Below are 20,515 nucleotides of genomic sequence, written 5' to 3'. Positions count from 1 at the left end.
ACAGGCACATAGACACAGGCAACAGAGCATGCACAATGTCGGCACTAGTACAGTGTATATCCACCTTTCTCAGCAATGCAGGCTGCTATTCTCCCATGGAGACGATCGTAGAGATGCTGGATGTAGTCCTGTGGAACGGCTTGCCATGCCATTTCCACCTGGCGCCTCAGTTGGACCACCGTTCGTGCCGGACGTGCAGACCGCGTGAGACGACGCTTCATCCAGTCCCAAACATGCTCAATGGGGGACAGATCCGGAGATCTTGCTGGCCAGGGTAGTTGACTTACACCTTCTAGAGCACGTTGGGTGGCACGGGATACATGCGGACGTGCATTGTCCTGTTGGAACAGCAAGTTCCCTTGCTGGTCTAGGAATGGTAGAACGATGGGTTCGATGACGGTTTGGATGTACCGTGCACTATTCAGTGTCCCCTCGACGATCACCAGTGGTGTACGGCCAGTGTAGGAGATCGCTCCCCACACCATGATGCCGGGTGTTGGCCCTGTGTGCCTCGGTCGTATGCAGTCCTGATTGTGGCGCTCACCTGCACGGCGCCAAACACGCATACGACCATCATTGGCACCAAGGCAGAAGCGACTCTCATCGCTGAAGACGACACGTCTCCATTCGTCCCTCCATTCACGCCTGTCGCGACACCACTGGAGGCGGGCTGCACGATGTTGGGGCGTGAGCGGAAGACGGCCTAACGGTGTGCGGGACCGTAGCCCAGCTTCATGGAGACGGTTGCGAATGGTCGTCGCCGATACCCCAGGAGAAACAGTGTCCCTAATTTGCTGGGAAGTGGCGGTGCGGTCCCCTACGGCACTGCGTAGGATCCTACGGTCTTGGCGTGCATCCGTGCGTCGCTGCGGTCCGGTCCCAGGTCGACGGGCACGTGCACCTTCCGCCGACCACTGGCGACAACATCGATGTACTGTGGAGACCTCACGCCCCACGTGTTGAGCAATTCGGCGGTACGTCCACCCGGCCTCCCGCATGCCCACTATACGCCCTCGCTCAAAGTCCGTCAACTGCACGTACGGTTCACGTCCACGCTGTCGCGGCATGCTACCAGTGTTAAAGACTGCGATGGAGCTCCGTATGCCACGGCAAACTGGCTGACACTGACGGCGGCGGTGCACAAATGCTGCGCAGCTAGCGCCATTCGACGGCCGACACCGCGGTTCCTGGTGTGTCCGCTGTGCCGTGCGTGTGATCATTGCTTGTACAGCCCTCTCGCAGTGTCCGGAGCAAGTATGGTGGGTCTGACACACCGGTGTCAATGTGTTCTTTTTTCCATTTCCAGGAGTGTATATGTGACAATATTAGTAGTTACTGCAGTATTACACAGTTTTCATGATTGTTTGTCTATTGTAAAGTAGTGACAGTAGGAGTAGATGTCAGTGCACCTATGACATGGAGAATGACGGAATAAAATTAATAATTTAGCTAGCGTATTTTTCACGTGACATCCATTCCGTAATGTAGTGGGCACTTGTGCATTCATTGTGACGAATAAATACGTAAAATGTAAAAATATCGGTGTGGGCTTACCTATTCCTTCGAAAACTATTAATGAAGAAAGATTGAAAAGAATTATGGACAACCATAATTCACTTGTACTTATCAAATATTTCTCAGAACGTATTAATTTTGGCGTTCTGAGAAGGCATTTCTTAATGCTTCCTTTCCAGTAAAAATTAATTTGAAAAAAAAAGGCATTATATGAGTGTCTCTTGTCGTAAACAACGAAGTATCATTGCATCTCTCTCTTCAAAGGTGTAAACCAAGTTTATTCTCGACACTGAACGCAGAACGTAAGGATTCCTTCGAAAAGCGTATTCAGAGTGCATGGTGCTCTGAAATGGAACCTGTCTATACTGGTGCTGTGATGACAATTAATATCTTCAGAGTGTTTACAGGCAAACCTTGGGCCTTACAAAAATCAGGTGACCTTGAATGCGACAGAATTTCTTTTGTGCAGATCTGTATGCGCAGTCCATAGATATTCCTGAACTATGAGAGACCCATTCTACATTTCTCGTTATCTGTTCCATTGTATTAGTAAGTACAGCAACCTGACTGTCGCAAGCTATAATCAACAAACGCACACTGAACTGAGAGTGAAGAGAACAAAGTCACTACGACCGCAATAGGGAGCGGTGGCTGGGGCGTCTTATTTGGAATCAGGAATGAAATTTTTGTGGTCACGTAACAGCAATGCGGCCCGGTTATTGCAGCATAAAACGTGGGCGTTAACTGTTCGGTAGAGTACCGATGTATTGTTAGCACGGCTGGCTGACGGAATATTGACAACGTGTCAGGATGAGATGTTGGGTCACACAATCACAGACCGTCGTTACAGTGCTCTAGTGCGCCTTACCTTTGAGAACAAGGCCATTATGTCATCTTGAAACTGAGGAGTTTATACTGTGATATTTGTCGTACTCTTCTGTTCGAAGTCGTGTTATGTAGCGTTGTACAATGGTTTATCGTGTGAGAATTTCTGCAGCACTCCGCGACTACTGCAACGTACATTCATTTTAGCCTGCTCACTGTGTTCTTCCCTACATCTCCCACTGCATTCCCGTGCAGATAAGATGTTCTGCTTGAAAGTAGCGACTTTCAAGCACAATGTCTGATCGGCACTGGATTATAGTGGATGTGTGAGTACAGATCGCAGACGTGTGGTTGACGACATATGGAAGTTTGGGTCCGACTGTGAGTCGTGTACGGAATGCCAAATGGTAAGGCGACCGCTCGCGATAACCGGGAAACCCGTGTTCGTGCCCGGGGAATTCCATTCTACAGCTGATGGTACTCATTATTCGCAATTACGAATTCATCTGATGTGTTAAGCCAATATAGGTCTGTTTTCTTCTCTTCACAAAGCAAACATTATATTCCGTAAATAACTGTAACATTGAAACTTCCTGGCAGATTAAAACTGTGTGCCGGACCGAGACTCGAACTCGGGACATTTGCCTTTCGCGGTCCCGAGTTCGAGTCTCGGTCCGGCACACAGTTTTAATCTGCCAGGAAGTTTCATACCAGCGCACACTCCGCTGTAGAGTGAAAATTTCATTCTAGAAACTGTAACATTGGTTATTATGAATGTACCTCATCGCACAAAGAATGCTTTTTGAAATGCAGTATTGTGCGGAAACCAAGAATTCACTACCTACGACTGACAGAGACTTTTGAACATAGAGACCCGTCAGATAATGTAAAATGGGGAAATAAGTGAAAGAAAAATGCATTCGTTATGTGTCATCTCAAATGTTGAGAGCGTCGAAGATAAACACCTAAAAATAAAAAGATTTCATTAACATCTGCAGAGTCACACTCTAATTATAAGCAATTTTAATACGCATTTAGTATCACATTTCTTGTAGATCTCAGAATTATCACCATTCCAACACACTCCAGTAATGAACTACGAATATTAGAGCAGGAAGAAAACTTAATATCCCATTAATGTGGCCATCGCTTATGTTAGATGCCTCTGTGCAATAACCAGTCACAGATACCAAGTGGCAGCACTAGCAGTGGAGGGTTTATAAAACGTGTCAGTGGTGAGCGGGTGGGGGAGAGGGGGTGAGAGGCGGCATAGTGTACGCGAACAACAGAACAGTCGACGGTGGAAGTCGTAATGCGGAAACGGAGCAGTTTATCTAACGTCCATAAAGAAATGACCACTGGCTTTCGTGCCAAGGGTTGAAGCATTTCCGAAACGGCTGTAACAGGTAAAGTATACGACGCATTACAAAACAATGTAATCGAAAACCAGTGCCGAGGCCACTGTGGTTCACCGCAATCCATAGATGAAAAACGGCTGCGGAGATGTGTACCAGCGAATAGACGAGCAACAGTTGAGCAACAGACTGCTCAAATGAACCAAAGGGCTACCATCGGTGGCTTCTCAGCGATCGTTCAGTGAACATTAACGCTTACGAGCCTCTGCAGCAGGCGCCTTTTTGAAGCATTACTACCGACCGCTGATTATCGGTGACGAGGGCTGAGACCGGCACGCCAGTATCCTAAATGGACGTCCACTGAGCAGTGGCAGGTGCCCTTTTCAGAGGACTAGCTCTTTATGCTCTATCTACCAGACGTTCATTGGTGTATAGGGTGCGAATCGTCTGAAAGCAAACACCCAGTAACAATCGTCGGAAGGGTGCAGGCAGGAGAATGGAGCGTTATGGTCTGGAGAATGTTTTCATGGCTTTCCTTGGATGAACACATAATTCTAGAGGGCATAATGGATCAACACAAGTAGGCTTCTGTTGGGTACCATGTCCACTCTACATGCAGTTCCTTTTTCTCGTCATAATGGCATCTAAAAACAGGAGAGTTCAACGTGTCACATTGCTCGCAGTGTACGTGCGTGGCGACCACCTAGTGAGCTGGCCCTTCTTCACTGCTCACCAACTTCCCCTGATGTTAGCACAATGTGGCGTCAACCTTGAACTCAGCGGAGCCGGCAACGGCCCAGAAGAGTGGTCTTAGGGTTTCGGGCCAAAGGTGGAAGTATTTCCACGGTACCTCAGAGACCCCCACTGACACTCTTCCAACTAGTCTTGCAGCGGTATGCGCTGCGAAATGGGGTCTTTCAGGCTTTCGACAGGTGGTCACATTAAAGTGACTCGTCAGGTTGTAAGGTATGTGTTGCAAAATTTATTGAAAGAAATGAAGTCACGTTTAATGGCAATAACAGGAACCAAAAGGAAACTGAGTGGCTCTGTTGCTTTGTCAGGTTACATTGAGATATACAGCTGTGTTTCAGAACACCAGAATGCTACAGGATGAGTAACTGAGGCGCAAACAGCAACAAAACATAGACAGAGCCTTTGAAAAAGCAAATGAACGTTCATTAAGACTGGGAATAATAACGGAAACCACCAATCCAAGAACGCATTTCGACACGATTTTCGTTACAAGTAACAAACTTTGTGTGATTTCCTCAAAAACATCTATTATGTGTAAATACCAGAAGACTTTAATCATCGTGGTGAGAGACGTCAGCAGAAAGTTATATGACAGAATGGCTCACTTTCAAGTCGAGGACCTTCGACTCACTTTTTGTAAAATTTAGTAAATTAGTAATTACCAAACCTTACTTTAAAGTAATTATATATAGATATATGGAGCTGTAGGGGAACAGGAAGGGTCATCAGAAGTGCATTAAACACAAATAAAGCAAAGAAACCACCATTTATTGTTAAAAAAAGTATGTGCTGGAAGTAATCTGTACACCGACAACATTAAACTGATTAGAAATAAATCAGTGCTAAGATGCACTGAAATGCCAAAGAAAGCTATTAAATTGGAAAAGGAGAAACAGCAAAAATAATGCATTTTAGACACCCTAGCACAATGAAACGAAGTTGGGTTGAAATATGAAGTTAACAACATTTAAATGATCTTAGGAGTGAAATATTCAAACCTAAACCGGATGCGAAGTGCATAAATGAGTACTACTTACTAGAAAAAAACAACTATAGTCAGACAGGAGGTCACGAAAATGAAAAATATCCAAAGTTACACTCTTAGTTGACAATGAACTTAACCTTCAATACGATTAGTAGAAGACCCACTGCATACCAAGAGACCTGTAAAGACAAGCCCTTCTTTAAGTAGCTCTAGAAGAGAAGGAATAAAGTATTTCACAGTTTGCCAACCATTTAGCCGTAGTGAATTTCAAAACAGGCTGTTACTGGATTCTTATTAAAGAACTGAGGAATAATTAATTTTAAGTATTCAGTGGTAATATGTAAGTTATATAATGGACAAGTTAATTCATCTAAATATTTTCGTGACAATTTTAGCGACATATTTCACATCCTCACTTTGTCAAGAGAAACTACAAGTTAATTTCAATTTACGTGACATAATGTTCTGAACGTAGAGAACAATGTTTACTTTAAAATAAGATCGTATCATGTCGATTTCTCTGGTTTTCCGGAATAAACAAGTAAAACTTCTTTAGTGACGCTGTTACGTTCTGATCTGAGTTAAGAAGTTCAAGAAAGTCCTTTTCTTGAAAATATTATTTATCTTCTTAATATTTCTAAAAATAGTTAACTTTCACATGTTAAACACGTGAAAAACGAAGAAAAAAAGGAGCATCTAACTCTATGAAATTGTTGAAGAACATGAACGTTTAACACACGTGTAGGAAGATGAAATTTTAAAGAGAAACGCATTTGCAGTTCCGTTACGATAACAGAATGGAACTTCTAGCTAAGTCCCTTCCAAATATTAGTTAACACAGCTTGCAGCTCAGAGAGGAATCACGTGAATCGTAATGCTTATATGATGATGAAGTTTTCAGATATTTATGTAAACGAAATTGTAGAAAATTTTCCTGGTTTGCAAGCATGTAAGTTTTTCACATCAGTCATCTCGTTAAAGATAGCGGCTATTTCTCCTCTTTCGTAGTAATAGTAAGAGAATGATAGTTTTTTTGTAGTTCAGTAGCAAGGAGGTTCAAAATCATATGGTTTACGAGCTTTGAAGTGCAGTAATTTCTTTTTCTTTTGCTGCAAGAATTCATACATATCTTTGTTTGTTTGTAAAATCTTTAGAATTTTCGACACGTGAATATCTGTCTACTTTGAGTGAATAGTATTTATGTCCATTAAATGAATTTCTTTAAGGAAAATCTCTACTTGATGGAACGGAATTGTAATACACACGACACTTACAAACATCTGTTAAATCTATCAATCCTTCAACAACAATTTCATAACAACTCTTATACTGAGCATACAAGTAATTCACAACAAATTTTTACAGGTACAATACCATGCTAGGAAAAGAAGTAATGACACAGAAAACACAAGTAGAACGTAGTAAGTATCAGATACTGAGCATACAATATGTAAAACACTACTCTTTGAAATTAGGAGATAAAAATAATGATTTTTCATTTTTATTTGCGATCTGTTTAATGTTTATAGAAAATAGTGTGTCATGATTCAGTTCGCACAAGTCCAGATTTCGTCTCTGTCCCATAATTTTAATATTAAAATAATTTACGTATATTTCATGACGAGCCACTTCCAGGTTAAGGGTAGATAAGAAAAAAAGGAATTAATAGGTATTATGGATTTACGGAATACAGTTTCATGTTCATTCACTGGACATAGGCGTTCGCACTCGGTGGAATCAATAGTATACGTTGGCCGTTAGCACACTCATTGTTGACGTAAGAAGTCTTTTGAGGTTAGTGCCGACGTCCTTAACCGCAAAGCACCACGTAATGTTCTTGTGTTGTTACACAAATCAAGAACCACCAAGTAGTATAAGGATAAGATTCCATCGGTTTAGCCCACCTTTAACGTCGTGTTAACAATTCAGAGACACAGTTATTGATATGAATAGGCAAATAACTACAACATGTTTGTAGCATTAGTTGAAGATGTCTGAACGCCCCACTATACAACCTCCCACCTCCCCATCTTCAATCAGTCCCATACAAAACGCTTCGTCTCCAGCAGTCGTAGAGAAAGTTCCCCTGAAATCGTTCGCACGTAGGTTGCACACCCGAGTGACAGTCTGCCGCCATACATTCGTCATCCTCCGCTGGGTCATCTCAGACAATGCAGACATGTTCAGACGGCGGTGGCCCGCTATGGATCGGCCCCTAGGACGGCGGCAGGCCCGGCGCACAGAGCGGCTGCTATACTGGCCAGCAACAGCCACGCCGAGGGACATCGTAGCCAAGACAGCGCCCGCCCCCCGTGCTGCATCGCCGCGGGGTTCTCTCCTGAAACAGTGAGATTAATCACATTTCCTTAGATTAGCTCTCTGTCTTTGAGGAGTACAAGACATTTTTAGAGGATGTCAAAGCCTCTTTGACTGTAAAATTACTTATTCATCAACTCAAATATTGCAGTTGCAGCTATTTGGCCATTATCAAGTGCAGTACTGCGAGATTTGTACTTCAGCACACGTCCAACATCTAAAATATCTGACGTCTGTCATGTCACCATCACATGATTCACGTAATTAACTTAACCCTTTCATGGTTAAAATTTATTTTGCTTTTATTTATTTTACATGTATTTGAACAAAATAGGTCAGAAAATGATAACTAACATACTTCCACTACCAAGAAAATTTTAAGCTGACTGGTTATGGAAATCGGTGGAGTGAGAGACATCTGCCCCACGAAGCTAATTAGATCCACATTTCCATGCGAACCACGGATTTCCTGAGTTATATTTTAATGTTAGAATGATTTTACCGGGATGGAAATTGTGGAAAGAGGTATAACAAATCAGTTCCAAAGCACATTTACTTTCCTGACAGTGAGAAATAGGAAATATCGCACACAGGTTTTCAACATAACATTCCAAGACGGCTTTGAGATACCACACTCCAATGTCTTCTCATTCCATGAAGATTTATAAGGCACGTAAGTCCCACTTAATACAAATTATATACAAATCAGCTGAGTCACTGTAGTGCGTGTAGTTACGCAGGTTTTGGATGTCCCTCTCAGTTTATTCCGTTTACATATTTCATATTTTGTAAATGGTTCAGAAACTTTGTCTTATAAAGTGGTTTCACCAACAGAAACAACTAAATTAACCGAAGATATCGGAATGAGAAGCGTGAAAGTAACAACTTCCCGGTAATGACGCTGTAAAGAGATTAGTATTCAGAGCCATTCAGCTGTTCCTGCCGATGTGGTTTTAGGCAATTAGACCTATTCACAGATTTTGTTGATGGAGCTACTTTAGCACATTAACAAGGCGAAACATTTTTAAATCTTTTCATTGGTTTATACTCCCGAAATTTGATACTTCCATGCATGCCATTTTGATACCTCCTGCTACTAACGTTGTTTCCAATGGTGAACCACTCATTATTAGGCAATGTTTTTGAACCGTTTACTTACCATTAAGTGCTATACGTGGAATAATCTTACAGGGACGTTCATAACCAGTATGATTGCACTGTTAATTATACAAAGAAAGATTGGAGGCACTTATATAAGCCTGGAAGGAGGAAGGCATATTTTGATCCAGACAAACGATGTAGCTACCATTTTCTTACGCTTGTGCCCCGCAGTCTCAATAAATTTGTAGAATGACATTTTTGCATCAGAATGTATAAAATGTTTTGTCATGCACACTATCGGTTTTGACCGTTGCTACAAGAGACACACTTGAGAATTGGCAACGCCCAAAACCTGTAGCGTCAATATTTTTTAAAAAAATGTATATAGACAGTCTGGTGGGTAAATGTTGTCCTTCAAATACCATGTAACCCATGGCAAGTCCTCACTTGTATATTTTACAGTATGATTCCAACTGCTAACAGGCACGCAAAGTTCTGAGAGGGAACATATCTATTACGTGTCTGTCGCCTGTCTGGATATTGTTCCTGATACGATGTAGTGCGAGTTGCATAAAACAGATCGGTAGGAGTTAGCTGAATCACCCTGTATATATATGCAGATGAATGAAATAATTTTCCTGAACGAATCAGCATTAATTGTTGATTTTTGTGAACAAAATGTACTAAATTCCCTTTGTAAAAGTCAGAAATTCTTTGAGCAGACTAGTACTCCTTGAGCTTATCAACATGGAACTTTCAACGATGATATACCCACACCCTCCCTGCACTGGATATTCGATTTCTGATTCTTGACATTGCCTGGTTGCGGTCAGAGCCAATATTGGAGCATCTGTGTCTTTCAAGATCCATTAAATTGCGTAGATGTTCTGAATCTATTAGCACATGGTAAATTTGGTTAGGTATTACCATCTGGAGATCTACATGTCATTTTACATACACCTGTTTAGTTATGTGAGGTACTGCATACAAATCTCGAGGAAGCAAATTGTAAAATAACTGATTCCGTTTTCATTTGAGTTATCATCTAGAAAAAAAAAATGGTTCAAATGGCTCTGAGCACTATGGGACTTAACTTCTAAGGTCATCACTCCCCTAGAACTTAGAACTACTTAAACCTAACTAACCTAAGGACATCACACACATCCATGCCCGAGGCAGGATTGGAGCCTGCGACCGTAGCGGTCGCGCGGTTCCACACTGTAGCGACTAGAACCGCTCGGCCACTCCTATCATCTAGATTGTATTTGCCAAATCAGTAAGCATAGTAATCTTTTCCTATTTTAGCGTTCATCTTGACAAATTATCTTACAGTCTCCTCTCAGACACTCATTGTATTTTTCATCTATCACACTATAAACAGCTTCCTTCTCTAAACATATCTTCTCTTCAGGTGGGGCATGAACACATATGAGCCAACAGCGAAGAATTTCCCTCGGATTCTGGGTATGTATAATCAGAATGATGTCGTTCCGAAATACGTAATAATTCTGGTTCACTTATTTACAGGAATAGTTGTGCGTAACGTATGATCTTTTCCGTTAGCTGTAAGGTATCACACAATCCTTTTCTATCACTCCTTCTCGGAATGATCTTACCTCTTCAATATCTGTAATAACCAGTCTGTACTCATTCAGTTGATCAAGTAATTTTCTTAGAGTTGCTGCCTGGTAGGGAGAGCATTCCATGATCGAAACCGTTAGCCCTTTAGACGTCAGTCAGCTTGTCGTAGAAAAGTCTGGCCGGCTATTTATTCAGTAGATCTTGTACCTCTTGATTTTTGCATATTGTGTCTCATATATGTTCCCGTCTTTTCCTCAAGATGAATACCGTGGGCTGTTCCATACTCCATTCTTGCCAATTCTGAACTGGTGCTAAATGCTAACGACAGTGATACTTGTTGTTCATTAAAAGCACTAATCGCTTTTCGTTTCATTTTAATTTCCAGAGAAATTTTCATTAGATTTTTACTACGGTAGCATTTGGAGGAAACTAAAATATGTTGTTGTTGATGTGGTCTTCACTCCTGAGACTGGTTTGATGCAACTCTCCCTGCTACTCTATCCTGTGCAAGTTTCTTCATCTCCCAGTACCTACTGCAACCTACACCCTTCTGAATCTGTTTAGTGTATTCATCTCTTGGTCTCCCTCTACGATTTTTATCCTGCACGCTGCCAACCAATACTAAATTGGTGATCACTTGATGCCGCAGAATATGCCCCACCAACCGGTCCCTTCTCCTAATCAAGTTGTGCCACAAATTTCTCTTCTCTCCAGTTCTGTTCACTACCTCCTCATTAGTTATGTGATACACCCATCTAATCTTCAGCATTCTTCTGTAGCACCATATTTCGAAAGCTTCTATTTTCTTGTTGTCTAAACTATTTATCGTCCACATTTCACTTCCATACATGGCTACACTCCATACAAATACTCCCAGAAACAACTTCCTGACACTTAAATCTATACTCGATGTTAACAAATTTCTCTTCTTCAGATACGCTTTCCTTGCCATTGACGGTCTACATTTTATATCATCTCTAGTTCGACCATCATCAGTTATTTTGCTCCCCAAATAGCAAAACTCATTTAGTACTTTAAGCCTCTCATTTCCTAATCTAATTCCCTGTGACGGTACGTCACATAAATATTGACACTTTTATCGGTTGTAAACCTTATTTTATGAATATAATTAGTATTAAAGATACAGTTAATGTTCTTGAAACAACTGGTATGCAGCGATAATTTAAGAGTAGCATCTCTATTCAATGTCTATGAAAATAAAAAGGGATCGAAAGAGAGGCGATTGTACAGCCGAGGAGGAAGGACGTATTTTATGAGACACACACTGTTTTGTTTCGTGATACGGAAGGCACCCATTGAGCGGCTACACAATTTTATTTAAGTTATTCGTATTTATCGCTAAAATAAACTTGTTATTATTATTGCAAAATGAATTTACTTGTAGTAGTTGTCACCTCAAATGCTCGCAGTTTCTAATTGTTTTTAATAAGCATTTTTTAAGTAATTTGCGCTGCGAAAAGCTCATCTTCCGATCCAGCCTCTGGTCGGCCATTACGCGCCGAAGTATTAATTTATTTTTCAGTGTTAACAGTAACTGTAAATGCGAGAGATTTCGTTATAAGAACCTTTTTTAATTGCAACAGATAATTAACTTACTTTGAAGTTCATGTTTTTAAACTATACAGATTCCATGAGTTCGGTAAGTTTTATCTTGGCCGCTCCACAGCAACAATCGAAATTCTCCCAAGCCTTGCTTTGCAATCAATAACTAGAAATTAACAAAATTACATTCAGTTCAGTTAACGGCAACTATATTTTAGTCATGACGTTCAAAATCTAAAGTTGGTACATGAATAACTGAGGCCCTTCAAGAACCCGTTTCAAATTTACTTATGCACGTAAGTAAAAGTGGTAAGAAAAGACAATGTCCCTGAGAGAAAGAAGCATGCTGATGTATTAAAAATAAAAATATATGAATTATATATGTAATAAGTTTTTGTATACAACGTCACGAATGCCACCAAAGATGTCACAAATGGGGTCCAACAACGTGAGGGCCCGAAATTTTATGTACCAATATTAAGTACACAGAAAACGACTGAGATTTGTTGGTCCGTCTAGACAACTATATTTAAGAGAAAATTTTTTATGTACATAAATATATGTATGTGAAATTAATGCCATATATGTAATCTATTTCCATGTACTACCAAATAAAAAACTTGTACGAGATTCAACCAGTGAAGATAAATGGACATGAAGCTGACTAGATGCGTACCATTGTCTCGACTGTGATAAAGACAACACCAAGCAACAATAACTAATAAAGGTACGGGTGTATATGCATGCGCTTCTGGGCAGGAATCTAAAGGAAGAATGGATCCGGGGGCCATTCACTGTGTTTATCTTCTTGAGTTAAAATTTGTCAAAAGTGTTTATGCAATTTGTTTTAACGTCAGTGGATAGGGAAACATTCATTTACTACTACTGAACGAAAGTCAGTGTTAGAATTCTGAGACAGTGATTGTGTTCAGGATTTGTGGTCACACAATCAGCTGCGTGAATCAAATAAATGCTAGAGAAGTTGATTGCCAAAGTAATGTTTTAGCAGAAGTAAAATTTTTCACAATGCAACGGAAATATTGCGAGTGCGAAAGTGTAACTGTTAGTTTCAGTAGTAATAGTAGTAGGTAGCTTCAGTGCTTTACACTTTCAGTGTTTTGTATGTGCTTTGTGAAGTACATTTTGGGGGGAAAATAGTTTTTGTGTGGAATCGTGTCTTACGAGTCAGGATTAATACTAGTCGAAATGGTGAAGACACGCTAGGACAAACGGTTAGAGGGGGAAGATCTGTCAGGCTATGACACAGACGAAAATATACAAGAGTTTCCAGTGAGGAACCCACCCACAATGACGGGTTCTCAACTTCCAAAACCGGAAGCTGAGCAACCTGAAACGGACAAAATATTAGGCACTGATCAGGATCAAGCTCAATTGAGCAAAGAAATCCACTCGAATACTGCACAGGGAATGAGGATGCTACTGCGTCGACAGCGAATGTTGTACATGTACCTGTACCAACGACCGATTTTCTAACGGTGCTGATGGCACAATTAGACATGAGAGACAAGCAACGGGAGCAGGCATTAATTAACCAAGTTAAGGACATTTTAGCGGGAGAACGTCTCGACCTTGAGGAAAAGGAAAGACAGGAACGCCATGAAGGCGAACGCAGGGAACAGGAGCGTGATGCGAAGTTCGTGGCAAAAATGAATGAAATGTTTGATCAGCGTGACAGGGCGCTAGTGTCATATTTGTCACTGGAGATCGATGTAGTCAAATAGCAAGTGGCTGACTTCGTACACCAGAACAAAGACACTCCACAAAAGGTCACGCAGTTGGATGAGTGCGTGGGTCAATTAGACAAACCTCAGTGTGTGTTGGAGAAACAAGTGAAAGTTATTGTTAAAACTGTTGATGTAGTTTCCAACTCGCTGGAACAGCGAGTCGAGGACTGAATATCACACACTGAAACTAGCTTAGAGCGAGCTGAGTAGTTATCGATCCCCGGGCCATTCAACAACGAGGACTGAATATCACACACTGAAACTAGCTTAGAGCGAGCTGAGTAGTTATCGATCCCCGGGCCATTCAACAACAACATACGTTTCGGAAATGTGCCGATAAATGTATGCCCAGTAGAGAAAACGAGACTGCGAGAAATTGCAACCGTACTCGCCAGTCAATTGTTCAGGCGTTGTCACCGCGAACGGACAGGTAGCGGTACCAACTTTAGCGCAAGAAAAGCACGAAGAATCACTATTAAAACACAGGCAGTTCCAGACGTTTAATGGTGAGAAAAAGAATGTCCATCCGGTAATATTTATAAAAAGTTTCCGGAATGTACTCCCGGCATCATGGACTGAGCACCAAAAGTTTCAGTTTGTGATCTCTTTCATCACAGGCGACGCGGCACAGTGGGCGATTGAAATCGCGGAGCAGTGTCCGTCGTTGTCTGAATTCGAAAGTAAATTTCTTGCCAGATACTGATCCAGGTCTGTTCAGGAGCAACGGACAAGCGAACGGTAAAGGAAAAAACCAAACCAATAATAACCCTCGTAAGAACGGGTATTCGAAGAGTGACGAATATTCGCAATGGGAAAACTTCTCTAAGAAAGGAAACCCTATGTATAGTGTGCCCACTGTGGATGATCACTGGCACAGCACGGGATACAATACGTACCAGCATAGCCAGTCAAACCCGTCTTCACCAAAAAGAGGTGGAGGAAACTACAATCGAAAGAGACGAGGTGAAGGGAGAAGAAACTCCAACTTCAGCAATAAAAATATGAGAACTAACAATGAGCAGTGGCAACGGGCAGGGCGAGCAAATTGGCAGGCACATCAGAACATGCCGTCAGGTCATGTTCCTGTTAAACACATCATTATCATCCCGATGCCACCACCTCCAACTCAGCCTCCGAACAATCAGACTCACGTGTACGCACCGCAGTGCACCAATTGTGACTGGTAATGTTCGAGTAACCGATGTGTCTGATCACGTGTCGGCAGGGTGCGACAGGCCGTCAAACTCTGGCCGACCTCTGTAGGCCCTTCCCAGACCGTCGGCAAGATGAAAGAGGGGGGGGGGGGGGGGCAGACAGAATGTGGGGGTGAATATGCTCCGCTACAATGACGGATGCGAGATGAAAGATGAACTGACAGTTGATCCGCGACCTGCGCACCAACAAGAAATAGAACATGTGCAGGCTGCCTTTGTGGCAAAGATAAATGGGGTCGAAGTAATAATAACATTGGATACAGGGGCAAGTGCTTCTTGTATTGATGAGCAGTTAATGAAGTGCGTGGGTCGTGTGAAAAAGTTACCGAGCCTGCCAGTAGAAAACTGTAGGATAGTAGGTTCCGTACGGGGCAGGGTGCAGCTAATAAAGAATCACGTGCAGGCAGAGATTGCCCTAGAAAACGAAGCCATACTGTGCTCATTCCTGGTGGTCAAAAATCTCACAGTACCTTGCATCCTGGGCCTTGACGCGCTTAGGGAATTGAAGGCAACAATTGACCTCTCCCGAGCCAGTTGCACCTTAACCTATCTAAACCGACAAATTGATCTGGCACTAAGGAGGACACCGGACGCGTATGTGAACTACTGCCGGAACGTCCGGGTAACTTTACGGGATCCTGACGCGTTGAATCACAACAACTGTGTTGTAAATCAAGATGTGTTCAAATGTTCAAATGTATGTGAAATCTTATGGGACTTAACTGCTAAGGTCATCAGTCCTTAAGCTTACACACTACTTAACCCAAATTATCCTAAGGACAAACACACACACCCATGCCCGAGGGAGGACTCGAACCTCCGCCGGGATCCGTCTCACAGACCATGACTGCAGCGCCTTAGACCGCTCGGCTAATCCCACGCGGCTGTAAATCAAGACAGCAGCGAACCGGAACGCTGTTGGGAACGGGAAGATGCTATTATTAAGCAACATAATGGATCAAAAGTAGCCGAATCTTCGTACCTGAGTCTGTCACAGCAAACTGATTTGAGTCAAGTGCTGAACCAATTTGTACAAGTGTTTTAAGAAAAACCGGGGATAATAAAAGAGTATGAGTTCGACATGCAAGTAAAACCTCACCAAACTTTCTGCCCTGCCTCCTATTCAATGCCGTGGTCGAAAAGACAAACCGTGGTTGAGAAATTCAGAGAATGCTGCGGTGGCAAATAATAAAACCGTTTATATCTACGGATGCTTAAGGGTTTAAGTGTAAAGTGTGTAGTGTTTAAAAGTAGATGTAAGTTGTATGCCTAGTTAGTAAGATTTATTGAATGTTTATTTGATTTTATACTTGTGCTTGTTAGATATAGAGTAGTTGCAAAGTGTATGTATGAGTGAGTTTTGACAGAAGGAGAATACTGCACTTAAACAAGTGCTGTTGCAGAATAGAGATAAGCAAATTAATCTGCATAAGGACGCTCTGCACAGGATAAACCTTGAAAAGGGAAGAAGCATTGTGCATGGTCGTCGGACGCGCAAATTAACAACGAATCGCTGTGTAAACGCGAGAATTCGTGAAGTAAAAAAAAATTTCATACAGAATAATATCTCTTAACTTCCACACTGATTCCAGCTTGAAGGCGCTTGCAGGTACACCCGCGCGTAAGCAAGGCAGCTGCAAACGCAACAATGACAAAAGTTTCTGAATCAGTGTTGAATGAATAAATAATACACATGCCATAAAACCTACTGAACTCACGGGTCCAGTATGACCAACTGGACAACACTTTAAAAAATAGGTGACAAATAGGTCAATCACTGAATACTAAGTGATAAACAGACTTAGAAGGAACTCTAATTGTACCATATCTAAGTATATACATAATATTAACATGTAAAATGGAAAGCAAATTTATTACGTAATTCTAGTAAAATGCAATAAACCATGTTCCAATTTAAAAGTGACTATCCGAAAGCTCAAATAGTGAAAAGATGGATAAAGTGAACTACGAACTGCAACCACGTAAAAGTGTGAACAGTTAACTATGCAAGAACACAACATGTGTGACTGTGTTGAACAGTGGAAGACTGTCCTGAAAGTATAGTGAACAAAAGAATAAAAATTAATAGCTCAAATGGTGTGCCTTTCCCAGAAAACAATTTAGATGCGAAACTTGATAGACATTCACAGTGTGGATAAATGTTTCGGCAGAGTAGTGAGACTTATGATAAACGGAGCCGTAGCAGTAGACTGTGAAAATACGCTATAGGTAGCGCACAGCGAACTGTGGTTTCCGGACCGGCAGATGCACGCTAGAAGCGACGCAGGCCAAGTGATATGAAGCGAAAAGTGTCACTGCGACGTACTCAACTGAACACTCACCATGGTGACAGTACGTACTGCGATCAAGTGATCACTTAGCTTAAAACTACAGCTACGTTAAATCAGTGTCAAATGTGTGAGTTCGTACCAGAACTTATTTAAAGACCTGGAACTCGTTCGTTCGTACATTCTTGCAATGCATTCCGTAAACAGTGAACAAGAGTGACTGTGGAGTGTTTGGGAAACTAATGAATTTTCTTCCAACACTTATAGCAGGTATATTTACTTTATTATGTTGATCAACTGATACTCGGTGAAATGTTTACATGTTGCGCGACGCGGCGAGCGATCGGCGGTTGTCCTGTCCGGGCAGCGGACGCCGCGCCACGCCCAACGACCGGCAGCTGTTCGCGCCTACGCCACCGCTTGGGCCAACGAAACGGCGCCGGTTGCTGCAACCGGTCACATACGCTATCGTCTACGCCAGCAGCGACACACCCCCAGACCAACAACAAACCGCCGTCGGAAACGTTTACGTCGATCAGATCCAAAAATGTTGTAGTCGACGATGAACTGATACACCTTGTAAAATTGTAACAGTCAAAAACACAAAGTATAAAACAACTATCTGTACAAAAAAAGGACTGTTGTACGTTATGTAATTTCATGTTTTAATGATGATTTTTTTGTAATGTAAAGGTATATGTATACATTTGTCTGTTAATTTGCGTGCAGGTGCTACATATTCAACGTAAATCAAAATGAACCTTAATAACAACAATCCCAAGGCTCCGGTTTTTTTTTTTGGCCCGTTTTTTTTCCCCTTACGCCTGTAACCCGAATGGGGTAGCGTAAGTCAAAGTGCCTCGGGTCTGTAAGATACCGGATTGTTCCTATTCATAATAAAAACAGAAAGACAAATGGGACTGATAGACGTACTCACCTGTAATTGTGAATTACGTATGACACCCATAATTGTGTAATGAACAGAGTATTGAACAGTGAATTGAAATAGGTGGGCCAAACATAAACTGAAATATAAAACCGTAGTGAGCCTGTACATAACCAGTGGACTTCATTACGTTCACCCTCACTAGGGAGCACAAGTCACGGTACGTCACATAAATATTGACATTTGTTTTATGAATATAATTAGTATTAAAGATACAGTTAATTTTCTTGAAACAACTGGTATACAGCGATAATTTAAGAGTAGCATCTTTATTTAATGTCTACGAAAATAAAAAAGTATCGAAAGAGACGCGATTGTACGGCCGATGAGGAAGGACGTATTTTATGAGACACACACTGTTTTGATTCGTGTTACGGAAGGCAGCCATTGAGCGGCTACACATATTTTATGTAAGTTATTCGTATTTATCGCTAAAATAAACTTGTTATTATTATTACAAAATGAATTTCTTTGTAATAGTTGTCACCTCAAATGCTCTCAGTGGCTAGTTATTTTTAATAAGGATTTTTTCAGTAAACTGCGCTGCGAGAAGCTCATCTTCCGATGCAGCCTCTGGTCGGCCATTACGCGCCGAGGTATTAATTTATTTTTCAGTTTTAACAGTAACTGTAAATGCGAGAGACTTCGTTATAAGAACCTTTTTAAATTGCAGCAGATAATTAATTTACGTTGAATTTCATGTTTTTAAACTATACAGATTCCATGAGTTCGGTAAGTTTTATCTTGGCCGCTCCACGGCAACAATAGAAATTCTCTCAAGCCTTGCTTTGCAATCAATAACTAGAAATTAACAAAATTACATTCAATTCAGTTAACGGCAACTATATTTTAGTCACCACGTTCAAAATCTAAAGTTGGTACATGAATAACTGAGGCCCTTCAAGAACCCGATTCATATTTACTTATGCACGTAAGTAAAAATGATAAGAAAAGATAATATCCCTGAGAGAAACAAGCATGCTAATAAATTAAATATAAAAATATATAAAATATATATGTAGTAATTTTTTGTATAAGACGTCACGAATGCCATCAAAGACGTCACATCCCGCAGCATCACCCGATTTAATTCGACTACATTACATCATCCTCGTTTTGATTATGTTGATGTTCATCTCATATCTTCCTTTAAAGTTACCTAATGAAAATATGAGAGAGAGAGTCTTGAGAGAAAGCGTATGTGCTTATCGATGAGTGAGGGCTGAGTCACGACCATAAAAGTGTCTGAAATATTTGTAAGGACGTTATCTGGCACCTGTAAATACTTCAAGCTTTGGCACTGAAAACTAGGGAAATTCTATGGCGAAATGTTTGTGGAATTGTGCTATTTATATGGGTTAGCGTGACGTGGACTTGCAACACTTTTACGCAAGCTAGCCAGTGTTGGAATTCATTTTTTGAGAACAATGGCTGGACCTGCTTTATATTAGAGTGATGATAGATTTTATTTTAACCCATTACTGGTCATTGTACCTTTTTTGGGACGCGTATATTTTACTTATTTTTACGTAAGCAATGGAGCTTTTAGCCTTTATTGTTGCACCTGTAGGTTCAACTAACTGCTATAATGCCTGTAATTGTAAAATAAATAACTTTTTTCTAATTACTTCACGTCAGGAAAACTATAAACTTGCCGATTTTTTGTTCTCACACTTGGCAGCACTGTATGTCCGCTGGTAGTTCCTGGACGACAATGAGCTGTGATTTAGTTGTCTGGGCGTGTTTGTTATGAACATATGGACGTCCATGTAAGATTAAGTACACACCAGATTTTTTTCAAGTAAGTGCAATATCGATATATTTTATGCGTCCCAATAATGGGACAATGGCATGTTACATTATCACTTATTGTTGATGTGCCATATTCTTGTATACAAGTATTATACAGAGAAGAATTGCATTTTACGTTCTTTATATCTGCTTTTTTTCATGTTCTATTCGAATTTTAAGATTCCAACAGGATAAAAACATGCCGCGTGGACTTACACTTGAAGAAATTCTAGCAGAACTAGCAAACCATCAAGAGAGTGACGATGAAGATGATGACGTAGAATTCGCGATTATTCCACCCGATGTAGATGTAATAACAGATGAAGAAGACATTGACCAAAATGTATTGAACAATGAGTCTGTTATACAAGTTGTAGCCGTACTTTAGAGAGAAGCTCTCACTTTTGGATGTCCGACAGAGAATAGTGATGTTTTACCTATCAAAGAAAACAGGATCAATACCAAAACGCAGAGGACCACAAGAAAGAAAATTGATGGGAGGACGTGTGAGCACAGATGTACGATTAGATCCAGGAA

General features: G+C 41.2%; 1 protein-coding gene across 1 annotated transcript in view; it reads right to left on the bottom strand.

The window, feature by feature from the left end:
* Positions 1–6,667: 6,667 nt before the first annotated feature.
* LOC126263242 (zwei Ig domain protein zig-8-like) overlaps positions 6,668–20,515 on the bottom strand; it is a 253,264-nt gene continuing 239,416 nt past the window's right edge. Inside the window, exon 7 of the mRNA XM_049960327.1 lies at positions 6,668–7,771. Coding sequence (XP_049816284.1) covers positions 7,635–7,771 — 137 coding nt within the window. The 3' untranslated portion in view covers positions 6,668–7,634. The remainder of the gene's footprint in view (positions 7,772–20,515) is intronic.

This window comes from Schistocerca nitens, chromosome 6, assembly GCF_023898315.1.
Source record: "Schistocerca nitens isolate TAMUIC-IGC-003100 chromosome 6, iqSchNite1.1, whole genome shotgun sequence".
NCBI classification, from domain to species: domain Eukaryota; kingdom Metazoa; phylum Arthropoda; class Insecta; order Orthoptera; family Acrididae; genus Schistocerca; species Schistocerca nitens.
Note: the sequence above shows the minus strand (reverse complement) of the source record. Positions and strands in the feature narration are given on the sequence as shown.